The following is a 26,008-nucleotide window of genomic DNA, read 5'->3' on the forward strand; positions in this document are numbered from 1 at the left end:
ATATAACCCAAAGTGTAAAATCAGGGTTTTGGTGAGCACCGTGCACAGCTAATACAAACCCATGTTTGCTTAATAGAAGTGGATTCAATTTTAATGAATAATTCATTTCTCTCTACACCTTCAAAACTGGAAAACTCCATTTTTATTCAGCGCAGAGACACAGATACACCTAACTGATATAACAAGTGTAAAAAGAAAAACATTATGGTAGATTTTGAGCAAAGCATTTGAATTAAACCTCAGTCACACCAGCTTTTGGTAAGAGAAAATTTAACAAGTACATTTTTTTTTATTTATTTAAAGGAGTTTCACTTTCATTGCAAATAATTTTGGTGATTTTCATGTCATGTCCAATTTTTACGACATAATTTAGATTCCTTACTTTTCGTTTACAAAGGTGAACTGCAAATTTCAGGTTTGACTGCAACTTTAAATGAAAAGAAATGTTAAAAAATAATTTAACATTACGACCATCCCATGTCTTCCCCATATTAAAGGCAAAATGTTATGTTTTGATTCGTCCACAGTGTTGCGATGTGATTGCATGCACCCTGGTTTTGAGTTTGGCACTTAAAACATTACGTAAACATTGATGCAAATGAGATTTATAACACCAGTCCAACTACTTATGCATGTTTATAAACCAAGTTACACAAGCCATTGGGAAAAATGTTAAATCAGAGACTAGTATTCGCCGTGTCATGTTTTGGTTCGTGTCCGATATCGGTGGCTGTGTCGAGATGTGCATCTGTACAGAAAAACACAGCTGGGTTCTTGCATGCCCACATGGCCACTTCTCCACCGTTGGCCGGGCTTGAAGACGACACTCGACTATTTCCACCAGTACGTGTTCCTGTTATGTAGCGCTCTCGTATTGCGTGCGAGCGTGACACTGTTCGCCTACGTGTTCGAGTTTGCGCAGACAGATAAGCGGCGACATTTCTAGTCCTGTATCCTTCCTCACGGCTGCGACCCAGCAGCATTGAGATATTGGGGTTCCTCATGGCATAAATGAGCGGGTTAATGGCGCCGTTGGCCCACGCCATACACACGGCTACGGCATCCATGGCCGGATTGAAGGCATAGTTTCCGATTGCAGTGACGATCCCCATGAGGCAGTATGGACCCCAGCAGAAGATGATGAAGACAATCATGATGAGCACGGTCGTAGCTGTTCTCATCTCGCTATAGAAGCGGAGCAGGTGCGCGTATGTAGTGACGGGTCGCACCCGGATCTCGGAGAGACGCACCGTTTTGCAAATGTTATAGTGGCAGAAGCACATAAGTGCAAATGGAAGGAGGTAGCACACGACAATTAAGGACACACTGTACACCGTGCCCATGCGGGACGTCCCCGAGTGGAAAACATACATGCAGTGGTAAAATCCACGCTTGTGAATGACAAGGTGTTCCGACGTCCGTATAAGGAGATACCACGGGAAAGAGAAGATCACTGCTGAAAGCCAGACGGCTGCCAGCAGCTGGATGGCCTTCTTTCTCCCAATCTTCTCCTGTGGTTGCCTGACAATAGCATAATACCGATCAAAGGAGATGAGCGTCATGGTGAAGGTGGAGATGATCCCGAAGCAGGTGTTGAAGAACCCATTGGCGATGCAGAAGTGCTCGCCAAACATCCAAGTGCCATCCTTACTGAACAGCATGATGAAGGAGAAAGGCAGGCAGAGCACGGCGGTGAGGAAGTCGGACAGCGAGAGGGACATGATGAATGCATTGGTGACCGTCCTGAGCTGCCGGTGTTTGATGATCACAATCACCACAGCAGAGTTTCCCAAGCTGGAGAGCAGAAATATGGCCAGGAGCAGGAGAGCCTGAGCGGCCACGGCTATTCCCTGCAGCACTGAGCTTCCTTCTGAGACCTCCAGTGGCATTGCTCCAGATGTGCTGTTTACAGCTGTGATCTGAGGAGCCAGAGAACTCGCCGTCTTTGTTTCCCAGATCAGAGCCGAAGTTGACATGTTGTCCACCACTGTAGTCATGTTGCTGCCACTCACATCCATCGGACACGATCGAGGAGCCACACAGCCGGAGAGAACTCATCCCTTTCACAATAATGTGCTGAGTCTCAGCCTAAGAAAGGAGACACTGGATTAAAAAAAATTTTAAACCGTCCCCGGGCCACACATCCATCCCTGAGGAACCCCAGATGGTGGACTTCTCAAACAGAGTGTCTCTTTCTGCAGGTTCATTTTCTTTTTTTTCTTTGCTCTGATGAAGCAGCAGCAGCAGAATTACGGTCTTATTTGTGCATGTTGAGATGGACATTGTGCAGCTCCCCTCCTCCAACTCTGCTCAGGGTTGCCATTTTGGTGAACTATTTCACAGCCAAACTATTGTAATAACAGTGCTAATAATCTAAAACTAATACTATTATTATCCAGTTACTGCAGTGCAAGGTTAAATAGCACTTTTTTATTTGTGGAAATCTCAGTGCTGTATATTTTTAAATTAAATGCTAAATTTAATATTAAAGGATAAAGAAACACTTTGACAATCTACTAACAATCCATTAACTACAAATGTATGAACATTACTGTGAATATTTGTATATTTAACTGCATAAACTATTGTATATTATTTAATTAACTCTATGTATATAAGCTGTATATTTAATTAGTAAAAGGACAAAGTAACTTTGAATAAGCCAGATTTAAACAAATCTATTTCCCTGGAACCAAATGGGTGATATAATAAAACACTAACCGGAGTAAATCTGCAGAATTCATCATATTTTAATTGTAATTAAAAAAGAATTGTGTGGTTTCTTAATGAATTAAACATAAATGACTTTTATAAATGTGAGGTTAGGTAATGTTGGGTAATTTTAGGTATTTATTTCGAGTTTGTGTTTAAAATTAGCATTTGAAAGACAAAAAATAAACATTTAATGTCACCCAAGGACAATCAAAAATAAATAAATGAAAAATTTGTGTATTTTTAAAACTGCATTTTAAAAGACGGCCTTATAATGCACAAAGCAGGCCAATTTTTAAATGCTGAATTAAAAGTAAAGTATAAAATGTATGTCTAAAGTGATCGATGAATATAACGTAAAATGTGAAAAAAAGAAATTCATGTAAATAAATGAAAAAATTGAATAAATACATAAATAAAATAAATACTTATAGACTAGTCATGATTTGAATTCTGAGTAAATAAAAGAAAACAACTCAATGTAATGTGTAATGTCAAACAAACAAACAAACAAACAAACAAACAAACAAACAAACAAACAAACAAACAAACACCCCATTATTGGCACCCACATCATAGATATTGTTTTGCAGCGCAATAATATTTAAAGGGGGGATTGACTGGAACAACATGGCAACCGTCTTCTCCCGGGCTTCAAAGCTGTGACGTATCCAAGTGTTACCATGACAACAGAGCTGCATTTTTATTGGCTACGTCCAAGGCAGCGGACTTCTCTGTTGAAATTCTGCCTGTTCTGTTTAATAAATAAATAAATAAATAAATAAAATTGAAATAATAATAATAATAATAATAATAATAATAATAATAATAATAATAAAATCTGTTTTAGTGCAGTAGTGTTAGGTTTAATCTTTTTATTTTTATTGTTTATAATACAAAAAGAATGAAAAACATTCTCACTAAAATAATAAAATAAAACTAAACGCAAATAAAATCCATTGAAAGTAAACAAACAATTAAATAAATGGGTATCAGAAACGTTTTTTGACGCCCTTCCCACAAACGGTCTGTTACTAAGCAACCAAAGACATCGTTGAATAAAAGAGTTGAATAGAATCACTTCCGGTTGAGTTAGCTATTATTATTACGACATAAAATAATAAATATTTTGAATACAACGGCAGAATATATTTTTACAAAACATTTATAAATGTAAAAGACAAACTGTTAAAGAACCACATTTATAACAGAAACTGATCACCAAAACACAAATATCAAAGTTTAAAATCTTAACATACATGTAATACCCCTATATTAAAAAACAAAAACAACAACAACAACAACAACAACAAAACAGTTTAAAGTTGATTTTGTTATGCATTTTTCCTGTTTTGTTGTCTATTCATTCATTCATTCATTCATTCAAATTTAACATTTCTTTTAAATTCGCCAATAGTTTAATAGCTAGCAAAGTACCTAGTTCTGGTAAGTTCTGGAACATTCTGATTCATTAAATTTGTATATTTAAATTGTTCATATCCCCATAATAAGTAGGTAGTATTACATTTCTAAACGATATCTACTAAACACCATGAGATTTTAGTCGAATTTTTATTTTAAAATATTTTGCCGAAAGCAAAGTATTAGACCTTTGTGATTATTCTTCATTTGCATCACTACTTGAGTTTATTCAATGAAATGTTTACATTTTCCTTGAAAAGGGGGGAAACAGCTAATCTATGCTAGTCTCAAAAGAGTCGACTCTTTCGTGAACGACACATCACTACTAGAGACTTCACTGAATCCTGCACGTTTGAGTCACCTCTGTGATTATTCTTCATTTGCATAACTACTTGAGCTTGTTTAATTAAATATTTACATTTTCCTTGAAAACGGAGACCACGGCTCATGCATGCTAGTCTCAAAAGAGCCGACCGGTTCAAAGAGCCGACTCTTTCATGAGCGACACATGACTACCGGAGTACTACTGAATCCTGCAAGTTTGAGCTCGCGGCGTTGCTAAGCTACTTGTTGGCAAATGTGGTTACCTCAGCCAGCGTTTCAGCAGTCTCCTCTGTAACAGCCGGTGTGGACCTACATTAATGTAATGGGTATGTACAAATTAAAATGGCAACCATTCTCTCGAATTACCACGAAACTAGCAACAGTCTGAAATATAGTCACGGGAAAAGCGTTTAGGATTGCTAGCTTGTTACTTAGTTAATATTTTTCCATACCCGTATTTCGAAAAATCCCCGTTCTAGTCTGGGATTGGGTGTTCGAAAGAAAGGATGCATGAGCAGTTCTTTGATTGGGCGGTTTGGCAGTGTAACGACAGTAGCCAATCCCAGTGCAAGGGCGGGATTTTTCTGACGAATACGGGTGGAAAATAAGAAGCTAGCTAGCTTAAATAGCTAAGTAACGCGCCAATAACTTATTGCACACTTTATCATTTCAGCTACATGCCGTTAGCATTTATTGCTACAACTCGGCAGAAGGAAGTGTTGATTTAGGGTTTTCCTTTTAACATAAAGTGTTTCTTAAAATCCTGTTGTGCGTCAGGTTAGCTAACTAGTCAGCTAGTTAGGCATCATGCTAGCTGATTAGCCTCCCTAATTAATGTGAGTGATTAGAAATGGTTGTGTTTTACTGTAGCTGTGGCGATGAGCTCCACCTGCCCGGGCCTTTACTGTGGAAAAACCCTCATTAACGGGACAATAGAAGGAGAATGTGGGGTAAGTGATTCATTCATCTGTTATTATTATTATTATTATTATTGTTGAACGTGACACACCTGACAGGTACAGAGCTCCACAGGTGACTCTGTAAGATGACTGAGTTTCATTTTCTGTTCCTGTGACCTGTAACTGTTGTATGACAGTATATCTAGGGGTAATAATAAATTCATCTCATTATCTCTAGCGGCTTTATCCTGTTCTACAGGGTCGCAGGCAAGCTGGAGCCTATCCCAGCTGACTACGGGCGAAAGGCGGGGTACACCCTGGACAAGTCGCCAGGTCATCACAGGGCTGACACATAGACACAGACAACCATTCACACTCACGGTCAATTTAGGCTACATCCACACGACAACGGCAACGAGATTTTTTTTTTTTTTAATATCGTGTCCACATGGGCAACGGATCAGTAAAATATCAGGTTCATATGGCAACGCAACACTTGCTGAAAACGATGCAATACACATGCCACACCTCTACGTGCGCTGTAAGACGGTCCCATCGGAGACATCAGAAAAATAGAAGTAGACGCATGCGCATAACTGCCTATCCTTGTCACTGTCACACCCACACACTTTCTCACTCCCTATCCTATGGATATAGTCCCTTTAAATCATGTGCTCGGTTTTGAATGGACATGCGGAAAGAGGAATGAACGGGGGTAGATGGAAGCCGGTACGCCAACATTCTGATATCCTCCAGAATTCTTTAATGGTCCGGAATAAATTGAATGCTACACGTTGATGGATTACTTTGTTCTTCTACGCCCTTTTTGAGGAATGTATTGTCGGACTTAAACCAACATCTGAAGAGGTGAGATCGCTCCTTTTTTTTCCCTATTTTTGCTGGCGGGATTGACTCTGCCCTAAGGGCTATTCTCTCTCTCTCTCTCTCTCTCACTTTGCACCATTACACAATAAATATTCACAGTGAAAATATTTTGTAAGCGTGTTTCATGAACCAAGTTATAGGATTTGTTGACAACTCGCATCAAGTTCGTTACACTTCTACCCGGCGTGAAGCACATGTGGTTGTGACGTCATCGTAAACAAATACGTTCTACTCATCCAGACGACTTCGCAACGGCTCCGTTGCCAGATTTTTACACTCTGGAACCCGTTCTCAAAATATTTCGTTTTGGGGCACCCAAAACGCTGGTGCCGTGTGGACGCCAGGCTGAAACGATAAACAATTTTATCAGATTCAACTGAATCCGTTGCCGTGTGGACAGGGCCTTAGAGTTGCCAGTTAACCTACTGTAACCTAGGGCTGGGTATCACCAGATACCTCACGATACGATACTATGGCGATATTTTGCCCACGATAACGATAATATCATGGTACAGCGATTCTGCGATAATCGATATATTGCAAGAAATTTCAACCACATCACGATATCTGTGTCACTGAAGAAAATCTGAATTTATTGACCACTTTAAAATTACATTTCACATACATAACTACACACTCTTGCCAGACATATATTTGTCTCTATTCCACTGCTGGCAAAACCAAGAGTTGCTTCACTACAACATACAGAAAATTCCCATTTCTGTGCTAGTATTATCAACTTTTCTGTAAGCATGGACACATCAGTGCTGCTTAACAAGCAGAATCAAATTGTTTTATGAAAACTTAAAACTTGCACTGCAGACTGCACATACATTTCAGTGCTAACACTAACATCAATTTGTTCTTTGTAAACTTGAGAACATATACCTGAGAACATTTAACTTGTGCTTATTTTGCAGGAACAACACACTGTCTGAAACATTGAAAAGTGCAGTGTGCATCTTAGTCTCCTACTGCGCATGCGCGAAGCCTACTGCGCATGCGCAGAACACATGAATTAGCAAGTTCTCATACAGACCAGTTTATTATTCAAAACAAGGCATTACAAATTATTTGACTCGGCCAAAGACTCGACCAATACGCACAAAACATAAAAATCAGCAAATGCGTGAAATACTCACCGATTTTCTATCAGCCCAGCTGATCGGTAGGACAAAACTACTGTTGAATTTTCCTACCCTCCTGGATTTCGCGCATGCGCAGTAGGCTTGGTAGGACAAATCCAAGAGGTAGGATAACTTTACAGAACACCGGCTCACTGTTTTTTTTTTTTTTTTTCTCCTTTCCTTTGGAATCCAAAGTGCCTCCAAACATCTGCCTTAAAGTTCGGCGGCGTCTCTAGGTTTACGTTAACAGCCATACTTGCTTGTTTTTTTTCCTCACTGCAACCGCCGGGGGAAAAAGAGAAGACGAAGAGTGCCTTGCAGTGAGGGAGCGGCACAGCGACACCTCGCGGAGCGGAAGTCGTACTGGATTTACAACCCATTGAAACTATTCTTTAAATTCGTTTTTTAAGACAAGGATTTTTTAAGATGTTACCTTGACAGTTTTGGCGATAAACTTCCGCCTTCTTCAAACAGTCCTGAACAAACTGTTTGAAGAAGGCGGAAGTTTATCGCCGAAACTGTCAAGGTAACATCTTTAAAAAAATCCTTGTCTTAAAAAACGAATTTAAAGAATGGATTTACAACCCGTCTGAAACATGATTTATTATTTGAAAAAATATCGATATTCAAATTTTGAGTATCGATATTGAATCAGAAGACAAAGTATCGCGATATATCGCTGTATCGATATTTTTGCACACCCCTACTGTAACCTGCATGTCTTTGGACTGTGGGGGAAACCGGAGCACCCGGAGGAAACCCACGCGGACATGGGGAGAACATGCAAACTCCACACAGAAAGGCCCTCGCCGGCCACGGGGCTCGAACCCGGACCTTCTTGCTGTGAGGTGACAGCGCTAACCACTACACCACCGCGCTGCCCTCATAATAAATTATTATTATTAAGTTTAGGAGTTTGAAATGGAGAGTGTCACTTCTAGGCCTTTTATTTATGTATGCATGTGTGTTTATGGATGATTCATGTTGTACTAGTCTTGTGTTTATCCAATTAAATGCTCCATAGAATGTATCTGTCCTGCCCTCGGGGGCGTGTCTTACTCTCCAGTCGCAGCTTTTTCACACTAAATGTGATTTTATTGGTGTGTTTTTGGTCATGTGCCCTCACACACACACACACCCCTTTTCCAACTGATGATAAATGGAGTTTATTGATGTGGAAGAGGATGCAGTTTGTGCAACTTGAATCTTATGACTTTTTGGGGGTTTTTTTGGTGGTGTGTTTTACCTCCTTCAGACTGATGGAGAATATTATCTACTGCAGTGTTTCTCAACCACTGGGCCGTGACCCATTAGTGGGCCTCGAAGCGCCATCTCGTGGGCCGTGAAATTTTTTTTTTCCAAGTTTGAAGCCAAATGCTAAAGCCAGTATCTCACTGGGCTGTGACAGCTTTCGACAAATTGCGAACGTCATTTGCGAGAGAGTTTCAAAAGTGTCTTGAAACATTCACGGGGCTTCTCAATTTCCTTGCATGAGTCGCAAAGTGTTGCTCCTTCGTCGCTGAAATTTTGAACATGTTCAAAAAATTCGTGCGACAAAATTTCTCTTAAGATAGCCGCAAATGCGTTGCTGGTGTCGCAAAGTTGTCACGAACCCTTCTCAAGTCAGTTTCTGTGAGACAGGAAGTGCGAGTGTATCTCAGTGGGCTGCGACAGCCTGCAACTAGTTGGAGACACAACAATTGCGATAAAATATGCGAATATCAATTCAGTGTGATTCCAAGTGAAAATTGTCGCTAATTCGCATATTTTATCACAATTGTTGTGTCTCCAACTAGTCACAGGCTGTTGTAGCCCAGTGAGATACTACCCTAATTAGTTCAGGATGTTGTAGTGTCCCAAATCTGGTAGCTGGTTTGACGTACACCTTACAAGTGGAATAAATACATTTGTGAGTAAATTAAGAAGAACAAGTCTTTATTATTAGGGGTGTTCACACGGCAACTTTTACTCCGGTGTAGCACCGGGGCTGCCCCGGTAGAGCGTTCACACGGTACAAAGTTATAGCGGTGTAGCCCCTGAAAGCTGCTTAAACCGGTGCAAATCTAACCCTGCTCGGGAGGTGGTTTAAGAAATTTACTCCGGAGTAAATGCTAGTTTGCGGGGCAGCACCGATATAAAATGGGCCGTCTGAACGCTACAGGGGTAGACTCGCTACGCGTGAGGAGAGTTGATTACATACGGGCATTGCATAATTTGCATCCTGGTATTTTGCGCTTCCAAAATGGCGAATATCAACAACAACAGAACTGCGTGTCTTCCAGTGTTGCCAGATTGTCAGTTTTAAGTGCATTTTGGTGGATTTGAACATATTTTGGGATGGAAAAAGTCAGCAATATCTGGCAACACTGGTGTCTTCATCCACGTTGTTTTCCCGGCGCTTGATGATGCCATGACAACCGGGAAAAGGAAGTACATTTTCACGCATGCGCATATTTCATTTCCGCATTATTACTATCGGAAATGATAGTAATAATGATAGGAAATGATGATAATAATAAAAGGAAATGATATCAAAACTTTATTACTATCAAAGGAAATGATAGTAATAAAGTTTTTGCTACTATAACACGGTCGCAGAAACTGCCGTGTGACCGCAAGTGGGGCTGCACCGGTGCTAACACGCTTCTCTCTAGTAAGCAGGGTTGTGACGTGTGAACGCTCCACAAAATTTACACCGGTGTAAGATATATCGCAACAAAATACATCGGTGCAGCATCGATGCAAATATGTGCCGTGTGAACAGGGCTATTGTCACGTTTCTCCTTTGCATTTAACCCCCCGTGTTCTCTCTCACACACACAGCGTGCATGCACAGTGGGCAGAATAAATAAATACATTTGTGAGTAAATTCTATGGATCTGTTATGCCTGCTGGAAGAGAAGAGCAGGGAGGATTGAGAATCAAACAGCTGTGGTTTGTTTACACCCTATACTAAAACTTCTAGCATCCTAGCAACTATCACAAAGACGCGTACAAAGCCCAAAAATTCCTCCTTACCTGGGAAATAAACGATACAGGATTTATCTTGTAGTGTCCTGATCCCCAGATCTTTAACCCAGCCACATATAAAAAAGTTGTACTCCTCCATGCTCTTCCAGGTTTTCATCTCTGTGTCCGTATTAAACGATGTCTGCAGCTCCAGGTAGTTTGAGATGTTGGGGAACTCGACGGATGGATAATTTTTCAACTCAGAATGAATGAATGAATCACTTTATTTAAAAACGATAAGTTGATCAGCAGACCTGGTGGGGTCATGCATGTACAGATAAAAATAATTACGAATACAAAAGACTAAAAAATAAACACAATCTTAAAAAAAAAACTTCTGTTAATTATCTTCACATTAAGTTAATTAATAGTATGCATAACTATTGTCTTTGTATTTAGTTATGACAACAATAGGATCAAAATTTATTCTACTAATGTCAAATTTAACAAGTAAATTTTTCCTTCAAAGGAAAAACTCTTTGTTAGTGTGTAATGATCTAATCCTGTTGAGTGGTTTCTGTATCCACTTCTTTTGAGTGCACTTCTTGGTTTTAATAACTTGCTTGTTTGCTGAACACAAACATGGCAATAAGTTCTTGTGTTAATGGCCAGACTCCACTTTTGGATCATTAATCCCTTTTGACTGAGAATGCCCTGCATGCATGGTTTTATGTTGGCTTCTGGCACATCCATACAGTTTTAAATACAATAGCTACAATTAAAACAGTTTGTTTTTATCACATTTATTTAATCCTGGGCTCCCATCTGTAACAGGGAGTGATGTTGCATTCTCATTAATCCACTTTACATTAGATTATTAGATTCTAATAGAATAGATAAGCCAAAATAATTGGGGATCTTTTTTTAATGGGCCCCGACTCGTTACAAGTATGAATAGGTGGGCCTTAAAGGAGATATGCAGAGCCTTTATTTTTAAATAAATTTCTGAGTGGATAGTATCTCCATCCTTGACTCTTGTATGCTGCATAAATGGGAATTAAAAAATATATTTTTGAGAGTTAAAATCGACCGCAAAGTTGGCATTCGAGCTGCCCTGCTGAGCCAGCCAGCCCTGAGTGTGTGACGTCACAACGGGAACTGATTTTAAGGCCGAAGCCTTTTGCAGCTATAGACCAAAGTCCTATAAATAGAAATTTATGGTGAAGATAAGAACTCCCATTACCGACTTGCTCAACTAAGACTGATTTGACTTCATTGATTGTGGGTTGACTCCCATTAAAACAGGATAGGTGTTATAACTTATGCAGCATACATGTACATGCATGCATTTTCACTGATAAAACGTAAAAGGCTAATTAAATAATCAGACGAACTGAGACAATCACATTCTGAAGCAAATTAAATAATCTTATACCGGTAACTTAAACACACAATACAAGTTACATGTATTAATCTAAATGCAGGTGAACAACATGTTTTTTTTTTTTTTTTTTTAATATTCAAATGAGTCAGAACTTATACCCGTCTGTGTTCTCGCTTCTTGAAGGCCGATTGTTTTTGAAACGATCTGACTTTCAGTTGTTTGTTCAGTTCTCCGTTCATTCACTTCTTCCATGTAAGGGAGAGATGGCACCGATATCCAGTTTAGAAATAAGACGGCTGCTCCACTCATTCACTTTTCTTCATACTGTGTAGTCTGCCATTACTGCTGGGCTCAGGTAATTACTAAAACCCGGGATGGAACGGGATGTCACCGGTTTTAGCAACAACTGCAGGGAGGTCACTGCCCAAGCAATATGTTCCGTCCCAGGTTTTACCAACAACCCTCGGCTCACTCCGGGAGGACTGGTGCAACTGAACTCACTTTCCTTTTAAAATAAATAAATTCCTTTTCTTGTAGTTTTCTTTAATTGTTGATACTGCACCCTCTTCCAATACGGGCTTCTAGCCAATGCTCCTCAACAGATCAGAGGTTTCGTACGAGTCTTCAGTAAAATGTGCAGAGCAGAGGAGAGACCACTTCATAGGCGCCCAATGTGCCCGTGAATTTCTTACAAAATGCGTCCAATGTTCAAATTTTTGCAGTTTGAACATTCTTGGGCCATGAATGCAACGTAAATCCAGCTTCTGTCGTGTTGCTGCACCGGCCAAACACACATCTACGTGGCATGGCAATAAATTAGCTCAAAATGGAGGATTGGAGTTGCAGTCAGCTCTGTGTTTTAGTATAGCAGAAATGGCGATGAGACCGATAGACTTCCTGCTGTGATGTTACGGACGTCAAGGTCATTCACTCAGACTGCTACCTATATAAATCACTTTAATCGTAAAAATTACTATATTAGATTTATTATTAACGCTTAAAACTATTCCTGTGCCATTCTTGAGGTCTCAAGGCATTTTATAAACAAAGTGAGGCCATGGCTCTGTGTATCTGCTTTAAAGTGGAAAAGGTTGAGAACCCCTGATCTGCTGTCTTCATATACCACCTCTATCAAGAATTTAAAATACGGTCTCTGTCACCTGGTGACACTTGACCTCGTCTCAGACACGTACACCGTAACTCCAAAAACGCACTGCATCTTGTCCTCTAGGATCAAACCACATTGTGGCTCTCAAGACGACATCTGAGGGCCTTAAAGTCAGTAAACTAAACAACTGTTCAGTGATGTACATTTATTATGTTATAAACTCATATCTGTGCTTTGTGGTGTGTTCCTCCTGCATGAGCAGGTATGTCCCCGAGGTGAGAGAGCAAACCTAGACAAGATCTGTCAGAAGTGTACGGGTTCTCCGGAGCTCTACGACTGGCTGTACATGGGCTTCATGGCCATGCTGCCATTGGTCCTGCACTGGTTCTTCATCGAGTGGTACTCTGGCAAGAAAAGGTAAAACCACCAGTAGCAGCAGCAGCGGTGGCGGCCTTTCTTACACTTGTACCATATAATTGTGTTTACACAGGCGTCACAATGCTGTAAAACTGAAGAGATGCTAATAATACTATAAATGTAGATTTTTTTTTTTAATTTCTATACATTTGCATTTTAAACCTGTAGATAGATTATACCTATTATAATCACAGCAAAATAGATCATTTTCATGATGATTATTCAAATGTGATATTTAATTTTTCCCCAAAGTTTTAATTTTTTTTGTGGTAGTGAATTATTTAATATATTTCATTATTATATGGCATAAGGCCACACCAATTCGATTAGTTGGTTCTCGGAATCGCCGCTTGAAGAAAATGCAATAAAAAAAATCGAAATCAAACTCCCGCCAGCAGAAAAGGTCACGTGACGTGAGATCACGTGATGTTGAAAACCAGTCAAATCGCCCCTTTCACTTTTGTTAAAGACTTGTGAAGTAGCCTACTCCTGGTCAAATCTCTTTTTCTGTGCATTGTAGATGTTCAATTGACTGTAATTCAATCGTTTATTTAGCCTCTCTGTTTACTGGTTTGCCTGTATTGTTTCGTCTATTTCCACCGCTAATTTTACCATCAGAGCATTTTTTTTTTTATTTTTATTTCGCCCGCTCGCTTCATATTTTTCCTGAAAAAATCCGAGAACCAACTAATTAAATTGGTGTGGCCTAAGCTACTTTCGGTAAAATCAAAAACAGCCGAAAGACAAACAAGTCACAGAGTTATTCAAGAAATGGGCAACTAATGGCCCTTTTCCACTACCCTTTTTCAGCTCACTTCAGCTCGCTTCAGCTCACTTCAGCCCGACACGGCTCGCGTTTCGACTACCAAAAACCAGCACGACTCAGCTCGTTTCAGCCCTGCTTAGCCCCTAAAACTCGCACCGTTTTGGAGTGGGGCTGAAGCGAGCCAAACCGTGCCGACTGAGGTTGGGGGCGTGAGCAGACACTCCCCTGTGCACTGATTGGTGAGGAGGAGTGTCCTCACATGCCCACACACGCCCCGCGAGCGCGCTGGGATCTGTAAACACCGCAAACCCAGAAGGTGAATAATTACGAATTACGAGAATTTCTGAAGCCTTATGCGCCTCGCCTCATCTATACGCTCTTGCCAGTATCTGTCCGCGTTGTCGGTGACAACAAGCCACAGCACCGAGACCAGCAACACTAACGACTCCATGTCCTCCATGTTTATTGTTTACTATTCAGGTCGTGAGACTACCGCTTAAAAGCTCACTGAATCAGTGACATACAGAGCATCGTGGACGAGTTCGCGGAGCGCAAGGCTCGTCGTATGCCCTTCAAATAATGCGCGCAGTAGGCTATTGATGTTTTATTATGAGCCATGTACAGTATGTCGCCTAATGTTTTTTTGTTTCTGAGTTACATGTTCGTTTGAAGGACTTAATGTACAAAATAACATAGTTGCACCCCGGAGTGTTGAAATTGGTAAACACAGTGCATTCAGTGAGGTTTGCACCGCCCTCCTTTTATTTCTGACTCTTCCTGTCACTGCTGCAACCTCTGAGCGCTCATTCGTATGCCCTTCAAATAATGTGCGCAGTATAGGCTATTGATGTTTTATTATGAGCCATGTACAGTATCCTAATGTTTTTTGTTTCTGAGTTACATGTTCGTTTGAAGGACTTGATGTACTAAATAACATAGTTGCACCCGGTAGTGTTGAAATTGGTAAACACCGCAGTTGCGGACATTTTGTAGCCTAAAATGATGTTATGATAAGCTTTAATAAAGGGCCCGGTCATTTGCCCCGCCCCCGGCCCGGCTCTGACTTGTTCCGCCACTGTCACTGATGTCACTGTTTGCGCTGCTTAACGACATCACGTGACGTCCACCCACTTTCGCTAACTCCACCCAATGTGTCCACCCACTTCCAGCCAGCACGGTTCAGCGCGGTTGTAGTCGAAATGCAACTCCAACAGCCCCGCTCAGCCCGACTCAGCTCGACTCGGCACGGCACGGCTCAGCCGCGTTTGTAGTGGAAAAGCGGCATATGAGCATTCAGAAACCGCTAACAGAAATTCAGTTTTGAAACCGTTAGCCGTTTTTTCTGCATACATGACTCAACTACGTTACAAATGTGATGTGACTTAAAGCAGCATCACGCCTCATTATAATGACCATCTATTTTAATCTTGGCAATAAAAAAAAAGCCATATAATAAACTTAATAACCTCGCTTGCTCAGTCTTTATGGGAAAATTTTCACGTAAAGACCATGTTCAGTTAATAAATAGGTAGTAATGTTAGCAATCATTGGAGGAAAAAAAAAATATAATCAATTCCATAATGTACAATTAAAAAAAAACCAAACAAACAAACCCCACCTTAGACCAGGGGCCCAGTTTTTTGTGTGGGTTTTTTTTTTTTTTTTTTTTGCTTTTTTGTTGTGTGTGCATGAGATGCATTAATATAATGTTGAGGATTTTTTTTTTTAAAGGGAATGAAATGCGTGGAGGAAATAAATTAATATCTAAATGGCAGAATATTCTAATAAATAAAAAGCGATGAGAGAGAACTTTATTGATCCCTTTGGGTTGGTTCCCTCAGGGAAATAAAAAAAAAAATGTATGCTGTTTTATAGCGTTATTATTAATATTATTATTATTATTATTATTATTATTATTATTTATGCTGCATTTGTAGTGTTTATTCTACAACCCCGATTCCAAAAAAGTTGGGACAAAGTACAAATTGTAAATAAAAACGGAATGCAATGATGTGGAAGTTTCAAAATTCCATATTTTATTCAGAATAGAATAAAGATGACATATCAAATGTTTAAACTGAGAAAATGTATCATTTAAAGAGAAAAATTAGGTGATTTTTAAATTTCATGACAACAACACATCTCAAAGTTGGGACAAGGCCATGTTTACCACTGTGAGACATCCCCTTTTCTCTTTACAACAGTCTGTAAACGTCTGGGGACTGAGGAGACAAGTTGCTCAAGTTTAGGGATAGGAATGTTAACCCATTCTTGCCTAACGTAGGATTCTAGTTGCTCAACTGTCTTAGGTCTTTTTTTGTCGTATCTTCCGTTTTATGATGCGCCAAATGTTTTCTATGGGTGAAAGATCTGGACTGCAGGCTGGCCAGTTCAGTACCCGGACCCTTCTTCTACGCAGCCATGATGCTGTAATTAATGCAGTATGTGGTTTGGCATTGTCATGTTGGAAAATGCAAGGTCTTCCCTGAAAGAGACGTCGTCTGGATGGGAGCATATGTTGCTCTAGAACCTGGATATACCTTTCAGCATTGATGGTGTCTTTCCAGATGTGTAAGCTGCCCATGCCACACGCACTAATGCAACCCCATACCATCAGAGATGCAGGCTTCTGAACTGAGCGCTGATAACAACTTGGGTCGTCCTTCTCCTCTTTAGTCCGAATGACAAGGCGTCCCTGATTTCCATAAAGAACTTCAAATTTTTATTCGTCTGACCACAGAACAGTTTTCCACTTTGCCACAGTCCATTTTAAATGAGCCTTGGCCCAGAGAAGACGTCTGCGCTTCTGGATCATGTTTAGATACGGCTTCTTCTTTGAACTATAGAGTTTTAGCTGGCAACGGCGGATGGCACAGTGAATTGTGTTCACAGATAATGTTCTCTGGAAATATTCCTGAGGCCATTTTGTGATTTCCAATACAGAAGCATGCCTGTATGTGATGCAGTGCTGTCTAAGGACCCGAAGATCACGGGCACCCAGTATGGTTTTCCGGCCTTGACCCTTACGCACAGAGATTCTTCCAGATTCTCTGAATCTTTTGATGATATTATGCACTGTAGATGATATGTTCAAACTCTTTGCAATTTTACACTGTCGAACTCCTTTCTGATATTGCTCCACTATTTGTCGGCGCAGAATTAGGGGGATTGGTGATCCTCTTCCCATCTTTACTTCTGAGAGCTGCTGCCACTCCAAGATGCTCTTTTTATACCCAGTCATGTTAATGACCTATTGCCAATTGACCTAATGAGTTGCAATTTGGTCCTCCAGCTGTTCCTTTTTTGTACCTTTAACTTTTCCAGCCTCTTATTGCCCCTGTCCCAACTTTTTTTAGATGTGTTGCTGTCATGAAATTTCAAATGAGCCAATATTTGGCATGAAATTTCAAAATGTCTCACTTTCGACATTTGATATGTTGTCTATGTTCTATTGTGAATACAATATCAGTTTTTGAGATTTGTAAATTATTGCATTCCGTTTTTATTTACAATTTGTACTTTTGTCCCAACTTTTTTGGAATCGGGGTTGTAATGTGTTATGAGTTCATTTTATTAATAATTGTCTTGCTTTGTAGTTTATCAACTTCACTGGAACAGGTGTAACCAGCACAATGTACAATATTTTTGCCATACTGATGACTGTCACTGCTGATATTTATAGAGTGAAATGGTTTGTCAGGTTTATGCAGGGAGAAAACGGAGACAGAAAAAACGATGATGAAATTAAACAGAATTAAGTGCAGTTTTCGATGGACTGTGTGTTCTGTTTTTCTAATTGAAGCTGACCTTGGTGTCAGTGTGTGATGATGTTTGTCGCTGTTGTGTGCAGTTCCAGTGCCGTTCTGCAGCATGTGACTGCCCTGTGTGAGTGCGGTGTGGCAGCGGTGATTACCCTGCTGCTGAACGACCCAGTGGGCGAGCTGACCATCCGCTCCTGTAGGGTCCAGATGCTTTCCGACTGGTACACCATGCTGTACAACCCGAGTCCAGACTACATCACCACGCTGCACTGCACCCAGGAGGCCGTCTTCCCCCTGTGAGTGACTGTGTGCATGGGGGGGTGGCTGTTGAATTTTGGACTGTGATTGGTCAGGAGGGTATTTATTTATTTATTGGGGGGGGGGTATGAACTTTGAGAGAGAGCAAAAAGAGTCTGGCAAGAGAACAACTGTTTATAGCTGCTGTAACACAAGTGAGAACAGAAACTCATTTCACAAACATTCCACAGTGTTAAATGTGACAACAAAAGGTACGACTTGCATGTTAATAAAAAAAAATATATATATGGTAAGCATTAGCAAATTGCTGTGGTACTGTATAAGTGGAGTAAAACACATGGGGATGTGCTGTTACAGGAAAATGAATAACTTCATGGTGGTATATAAATTATATAGTATATAAATTAAATTTTGTGTGTGTTGCAGCTACACTATTGTGCTGATCTACTACGCCTTCTGCCTGGTGTTCATGATGCTGCTGCGGCCGCTGCTGGTGAAGAAGATTGCGTGCGGTTTGGGAAAGACTGACCGCTTCAAAAGCATCTATGCTGCGCTGTACTTCTTCCCCATCCTCACCGTGTTGCAGGCGGTCGGAGGAGGACTCCTCTGTGAGTATTTAACACCACAGCTGTGTTCCATTTCTCCACACCCACTCGTCCACTCCTCCTCTACACTTTGCTTTCAAGCATGGTTTCATGACTGAATCAGCCTGAGCTTCTTTAAATGATTGTCACCTCGATACTCCTCTAACGCCACTGTAGACTTGAGGGGCAGACATTACCCAGAAGGCATTGCTTTTACCAAGATGCAGTGTGCGTTTTAAAATGGCAAACAAAATGGTGCATAAGCTGTATTCTTACAATCTAGACATTTAGACAGGTTTTGAGAACCTATGGGGTGAGCCGAAGAGGAGAGAGTACAAGAGGGGGCCTCGGATCCTGGATGATGTGGAGAGATTGTGTAAAGAGGAATGGTCTCAGATGCCCTGCTTTGTATCTCCAGCTTTATGAAATGTTATAGGAGAGACTCGGTGCTGTTTTCATGGCAGAGGGAGGTTGTACAAAGTATTAAATGCTGGGGTGCTAATAATAGTGGCATATGTCTCTTCTCTAGCCGCTTTATCCTGTTCTGCAGGGTCGCAGGCAAGCTGGAGCCTATCCCAGCTGACTACGGGCGAAAGGCGGGGTACACCCTGGACAAGTCGCCAGGTCATCACAGGGCTGACACATAGACACAGACAACCATTCACACTCACATTCACACCTACGCTCAATTTAGAGTCACCAGTTAACCTAACCTGCATGTCTTTTGGACTGTGGGGGAAACCGGAGCACCCGGAGGAAACCCACGCGGACACGGGGAGAACATGCAAACTCCACACAGAAAGGCCCTCGCCGGCCACGGGGCTCGAACCCAGGACCTTCTTGCTGTGAGGCCAGCGCTAACCACTACACCACCGTGCCGCCCTGGCACATATGTTTTTGTTTAAAATTATTTCTTGATGAGGGATTTGTTTTTCTCTGAATAAATTAATTTCAGTTAAAAGTTGGATTTCTCTCATTTTTTTTCAGTGGGAGATGAAGCGGCTCAGGCCTAGAAATTCATATATTTTTTCACCAGCCAGCCGGACTAGTTACCTTCCAAAGTAACTCGCCAAACAGAAAATCAACTAGCCAAAATTTTGTTCATGTATGAATTTTACTTCTGTCAAAAATAACACAAAAGAGAGTAGTTACCATTGTTCATGACTAATGTGCATTTATTTCAAGACCCGAGTATTTTGATACTGTTGTTAAATACATAAATGAGAGCAACACACAGCACCATAATATAATATCAACAAATAATAATATATTGGAAATCTTGGCAACTTGGTGTATGAGTATTGAAAACAAATATACTTACTATCATGACTATAGCACCCAAAATATGTCCAACATGCTTTCTGTATTTAACCATTTATGAGAGAGAAAGCATTAGGAGCTTCATATTGACTAGGAATCAACTTGAAAAAAATTAATTATTCCATAAAAATCGTATCGCAGCCGAGGCCTACCCTGCTCTCACGTTTGCTTATAAGTCCTTTGTCGTTTCTCCTTCTCGTACGCTTCATCGGCGGCCTTTTTCTCCTCTTCACACCGAGGTCGCTTTGTCCCCATCTCTGGCGGTTTCTGTACACCTTTCAGAAAATTCCACATCGCAACGTAGCTTTGGTAGATGTAAACAACAACAAAAACACGTGTTTAAATGGGTGATAATGTGGACACGTCTATTGAATTTGATAACGTGATTACCACGATATTCAACGAAATGCGTTATATGCATGCGCAGTAGTGAAGAAACTGACAGCCTGACTCGTACACGATATGATTCGGAATTCTTCGGTATTTTCTGTCCTGTCGATAAACACATCGATTAACACAGACACGGCACATGCTTAATATGTGGCGGCTTTAGTTGACGGTGTCTGAATCTTCGCTTGACCACCGCGAATTTCGAGCCATGCGGCTTCTCCAAAAGGTGAATCAACCCCCCCCCCTTCACGAATCTTTCCAAGGGGTGCCAATAATTGTGGAAGGCACTATAGCGTTTAAAAAGTCAATTTAAGACCTCTGCATCTTGTTGGACACATTGAGTTGAGGGTCATTACAGTTCATTTAAATTGCCATGTTTAATTTATATTCATTTAATTATGCAAGTCGTTTCCCGTGCGCATGTGTTTTAAATGTCGAGAGATGCTTTAGTTAAAATTGGAGCACCGATGATGATGATCTAATTTAATTTTGGAGTTTAGCTGACTGGATTTAACTTGCACTCTGTCCCCATTGACTCCGAACATCTTTTTCTGATTCATCAGTAAACCTTGATGAGCGTGTTGGAAAGGTTATAGGAACGTTGAAATTGGTAAATAAAATGTTTGTTTGAGCTGAGTATGATTGTGTGTGTGAGAACAGATTACGCGTTTCCCTACATCATTCTGGTCCTGTCGCTGGTCACGCTGGCTGTGTACATGTCCGCTTCAGAGATCCAGGTAAATCCCCTCTCTCTCACACACACTACAGTGGATGTTATTACCTCAAAGATTTATGATTTAAATCAGATTTGAAAGAGTCTATAACGCTGTGTGAGCTTTAACTTGTAAGTGATTTATTTATTTACCCAATATTTCATTTAATATTTTTTCTTCAGCTGATTTTACTTTTGTTAGTCGAGCCAAGATATTTTTTTTCTCCTCCCTTACAAATCTTATCTGCACGCGTGTATATGGGTAGTTCTTCAGTAACAGAATTGCATTCACAGCAAAACGTGGTAACTTGTTTTAGTTGCAGTACTGAAGATGATGGTATTAAATAAAAATTTCACACTGTATGGGCTCTCCTATAAGTTCTACAAGAACTGCACACAAGTGGCTGAAATCTTGTGGAGGCTCATGAGGGTGGCTTGGAAAAAGGGGTCAGTCCCAGCCGAGTGGCAGCAGGCAGTTGGCGTATTCATCCCTAAAGAGTTGAATTCTACCACCATCAATCAGTTCAGAAGCATTGCGTTACTGAACGTGGAGGGGAAGCTGTTCTTCTCGATCCTCGCAAGGAGAATGACCAGCTTCTTGAAGGGCAGCGAGTATGTCGACACGAGTTGCCAGAAGGCGGGGATTCCAGGGTTCCCAGGGTGTACTGAGCACTCAGCCGTGATCTGGGAGCAGATCCAGCGGGCCAAGAGGGAGCGCACTGACCTTCATGTGGTGTGGCTAGACTTGGCCAATGCATATGGGTCAGTACCACACAAGGTGATTGACTACGCAATGGAGTTCTTTCACGTCCCAACATCTGTTAGCACCATCATAACCAAATACTTCGGTAACTTCCACATGTGCTTCACCCGAGAAGGCTCTGTAACAAGGTGGCAACAGCTGGAGGTGGGCATCGTAATGGGCTGTGCGATTTCACCCATGCTCTTCGTGGCTGCCTTTGAGCTTATTCTCCGTGGAGCAAGACAAGTAGTTGGAGGCGTGAGGCTGCCGTCTGGAGAAAGACTTCCCGCCCTGAGAGGGTACATGGACGATGTGACGAGTATTTTACAGACCGCTCCGTGTACAGCAAGGGTCCTCAAACGCCTGGATGAGCTTACGCAATGGGCAAGAATGAGGATAAAGCCAGCTAAGTCCCGGAGCCTGTCAATTAGGAGAGGAGTAAGGTCTGATGGGACGGTGTTCAGGGCAAGGGGGGAGAGGATACCCCTGCTGTCAGAACAGCCTATTAGAAGCCTTGGAAGAGAATACACCGCTGAGCTCTCTGACAGGCAGATGGGCAAGCTGGTGCAACAACAGCTGGGGCGTGGCCTGGTCAGGATTGATAGCAGCCAACTCCCTGGGAAGTTTAAATTGTGGTGCTACCAGTTCACATTACTCCAGCATGTGATGTGGCCACTTAAGGTCTGTGAAATTCCATACACCACGGTCAGCAGGCTAGACAGTATTGCAAACACCTTCATAAGGAAACGGTTGGGTCTCCCGCGCTGCTTCTCCAATGCAGGACTCTTTGGAAGAAATGCACTTCAGCTTCCGCTGAAGTCAGTGTGTCTGGGGTACAAACAGGAAAAGGCCCGTCTGGTGTTTGAAATCAAGGAGTCCAGGGACCCTGCAGTAAGAGCCGCGGCAGTAGCCATTAGAACGGGGCGCAAATGGAGGGCCCAATCAGAAGTGAATCAGGCTGTCAGTAGGCTGCAGCACAGAGAGATCACCGGGAGAGTGCAGGAAGGCTGGGCTGGAGTCGGCTTCGGGGAACCAGTAAGATTCTGGTCAAAAGCCTCAAGACAGCAGAGAAAGGCCATGATCGTGGAAGAAGTGGCCCGTGTGGAGCAAGAGCAGTACTTCAGCAAAGCTGTGTCCCAGGGCAAGCAAGGGGCATGGACCCGGTGGGAGGATATTATCCACAGGGTCGTAACCTGGCAGGACATCTGGCAAGCCCCACAGGCACGGCTCAGCTTCATGGTTAGGGCAGCGTACGACACCCTCCCGTGCCCTCAGAACCTCTCCACATGGTTCGGAAGCGAGGACAGATGCCCTCTGTGTGAAAGTGACAAAGCAGGCCTTCAACACATCCTGGCATCATGCAGAGTGGCACTGTCACAAGGACGTCTTAGATGGCGGCACAATCAAGTGCTTAGAAAGTTGGCTGAGTACCTGGAGATGAGAAGAACAGCTGCTAACTCCTCAGCAAGCAGCCAAACGACTAGCATCTCCTTCGTACGACCAGGGGAGATCCAGCAAAAGCCACAAGGCAGTCAGGCAAGATCATTGCTAACCCCTGGGAAGGCGTGGGAGATGCGTGTCGACCTGGACAGGCAGCTCACCTTCCCGAGTGAGATTATGCCTAAGACCAGACATCGTGATGTGGTCAACGGCTGCCAAGCGTGTCCTCATCATCGAGTTAACCGTGCCATGGGAAGAGGGAATACCATCTGCACACGAGATCAAGCGGCTCAAGTACACCGAGCTGGCAGCAGAGTGCAAAGAGGCAGGGTGGGCAGCATCCATCCACCCAGTGGAGGTCGGGTGCAGGGGTTTCGTTGCCAGGTCGGCGATCCAGCTTCTCTGCGCTCTAGGAACAACAGGGGCAAGATTGCAGCGAGCAATCAAGGAGCTAGCAGAAGAGGCGGAAAAAGCAAGCTACTGGTTGTGGTTAAGGAGGAAGGACAGTAGATGGGGTCAGACACCCCAGCAGGGTCAGATGCAGGGAGTGGTAGGGAGATGTCCCAAGATGCCACTTGCCCCCCCCCCGGAGATGTACTGGTTAGGGGGCGAAACATCAGAGAAGGGTGGCACCAGCTGACGACCCTGCATCTGACCCAAAGTGCACTGGAGGAGGTGCGACAGGCAAAATGCCAAGCAGGAATACCACCTTAACCTGTACATACTACAGGCATCTTTTGACCCTCACAAAGCATAGAAAAATTGGTTGTTTAACTCTGAATGCAAAGTCTTTTATGAGGAAAGAAAAGTCAGTAACGGAATTACATCAGAAAAAAACCTGAATTTTCATTTCTTAAAATTCAAACCAAAATTTCTCTGAAGTGACACTGCTATAATTGGGGGGGTTATTTTTAAATATGGTTTTCAGTGCATTTTGCCTTCAATTGCATACTTTAGCAAAATCACTCAGCTGACAAGTTAAGGCAATCTGAATAATTTCATAATTTTGGCCTCTGTTGAAGAATTGGCTATATATGTTGCATTTTTACAAAATACACTTTTTCCTTCTTTTATGTGTGGTGTGGGTTGTTTTATTTATTTATTTTTGTCCATATGTTTTTTCCAAATTTTCTGAAAAGTCTACATACCCCTGTTCTGGTCTAAAAGGTTCTGAGATATTTAGGTTTGCCTTTTCAGGTTTTCTTCAGCACTTTTCATTGAATGTGAACTCCATTTATGACGTTAATGACAACACTAATTACATGACTGTCTTTCTCTCTCTGTGTCTGTGTGCAGTCCTTTAAGAACCTCGTGGCCAAAAAGAAGCGTCTGGTGGTTCTGTTCAGCCACTGGCTTCTCCATGCTTACGGCATCATATCCATATCCCGACTGGATAAACTCGGGCAGGATTTGCCGCTGTTGGCCCTCGTGCCTGGACCTGCACTCTTTTATTTACTCACAGCCCGATTCACCGAACCAAACCGCATTTTATCAGAAGGAGGAAATGGACACTGAGGCGTCCGTCTGTGTGTCTCTGCGTGTCCATCAGTGTATTATTACCTAAATGAGCTACGGGGTGAATGTTGAAAAGGAAGTCTGTCTCACCTAAAATCTTTTGTCTACCTGCCTTGCAGGAGCTGATTTAAAAAGTTCCATGTTGAATTCATATGAACAGTTTATAAATCTGGACTTTTGCTGCTATTTTAATGAAGCATTTATTTAGAAGTGACATTTCACAGCTTAATGAGATTTGGATGATTTTACATTTATTTATTTTGTTTTTTGGTGAAACAGACGTCCGTGACTACCTCCATTAGCTACGTAGTTGAGTAAATCCAAGGTTAAAGTGTGTGTGTATATATAATTTTTTTTTTTTTTGTACATTTAATTTTTCACTTTTTCTTTAAACCGAGGAAATGCATGTCCTGTGCATGTTTGTTTCACTGTTCATTGAAGAATAATTGAAATAATTCATTCAGGACATAAATGGTTTAAAAGGAATAGTGGTTATGCTTTAAATTGGCATGCAGTTTGTTCATTTGCATGTTTTACCAGAAAAATGTAGACTTTAAAGCAGCTCACTGATGCTGGAGATGATAAATACAGTAATACAATCAGTCAAGAGCCATAACCATCTTGGTCTTTTTTTTTTTAAAAGCACAGATTGATTTTCCTTTATAAATGTCTCTGGAATCTGGTTTGTGCCCCCATCCCCACGTTTAGAGACACTGAACCGCCTCAATACTTTGCAGGAAAGCTGTAAATTATAACTGAATGGTACATTTTCTTACTTTGTAACTTTGGACAGGTGTGTGTTTGTGTTTTTCCATTTCTGTCTGTTGTCTGTATTGCAGCTGGTCTGTGAAATGTACTCGTTATTTATTCTGTAATTTTGTCTCTTTTTGTAAACTACTGTGTGCCAAACTATCATGTGTGGTTTGAGAATTATAAATGTGTTTGCTGGGTAAATAATGGATATATAGACTTTTTATATATCTATATAGACTTTTTATTTTAAAGCATATATACTCTAGCATGCATATGTGCATATACATATATAAAAAAAAAAATAGGACTGGCTTTTTGGATTCTGTTGAGAAATAAATGTCTCTTAATCTTGCATGTAAATTCAGAGTTTTACTTTTTGATAAATATTAAAAAAAAAAATCCAGTTAATGGTGCAATATAAATGGATAAAATATGACACTATTAGTGATTTACACGATATGACTGTTTCAGCTTTTATCATGTTTCATAAATAAATATCATGATTGTCAAAGTGTCTTATTCCTTTTACACCACAGCAGT

At 41.4% G+C, this 26,008-nt stretch overlaps 2 protein-coding genes across 2 annotated transcripts; one reads left to right on the forward strand and one right to left on the reverse strand.

Annotated features, from left to right (window-relative positions):
• Positions 1 to 329: 329 nt before the first annotated feature.
• Positions 330 to 2,127, reverse strand: LOC132893817 (G-protein coupled receptor 135). The gene has a single exon (XM_060932959.1). It carries the CDS (start codon positions 2,016 to 2,018, stop codon positions 678 to 680), a length of 1,341 nt encoding a protein of 446 aa, XP_060788942.1. The 5' UTR covers positions 2,019 to 2,127; the 3' UTR covers positions 330 to 677.
• Positions 2,128 to 4,649: 2,522 nt separating this feature from the next.
• jkamp (jnk1/mapk8 associated membrane protein) lies at positions 4,650 to 25,910 on the forward strand. The gene is made up of 7 exons (XM_060933781.1): positions 4,650 to 4,784; positions 5,329 to 5,408; positions 13,073 to 13,227; positions 17,844 to 18,050; positions 18,439 to 18,620; positions 20,967 to 21,043; positions 24,497 to 25,910. The coding sequence occupies exons 1-7, from the start codon at positions 4,781 to 4,783 to the stop codon at positions 24,713 to 24,715; spliced, it is 924 nt and encodes a 307-aa protein (XP_060789764.1). The 5' UTR covers positions 4,650 to 4,780; the 3' UTR covers positions 24,716 to 25,910.
• The last annotated feature ends 98 nt before the right edge of the window (positions 25,911 to 26,008 follow it).

The sequence above is a fragment of the Neoarius graeffei genome, chromosome 11 (assembly GCF_027579695.1).
Source record: "Neoarius graeffei isolate fNeoGra1 chromosome 11, fNeoGra1.pri, whole genome shotgun sequence".
NCBI classification, from domain to species: domain Eukaryota; kingdom Metazoa; phylum Chordata; class Actinopteri; order Siluriformes; family Ariidae; genus Neoarius; species Neoarius graeffei.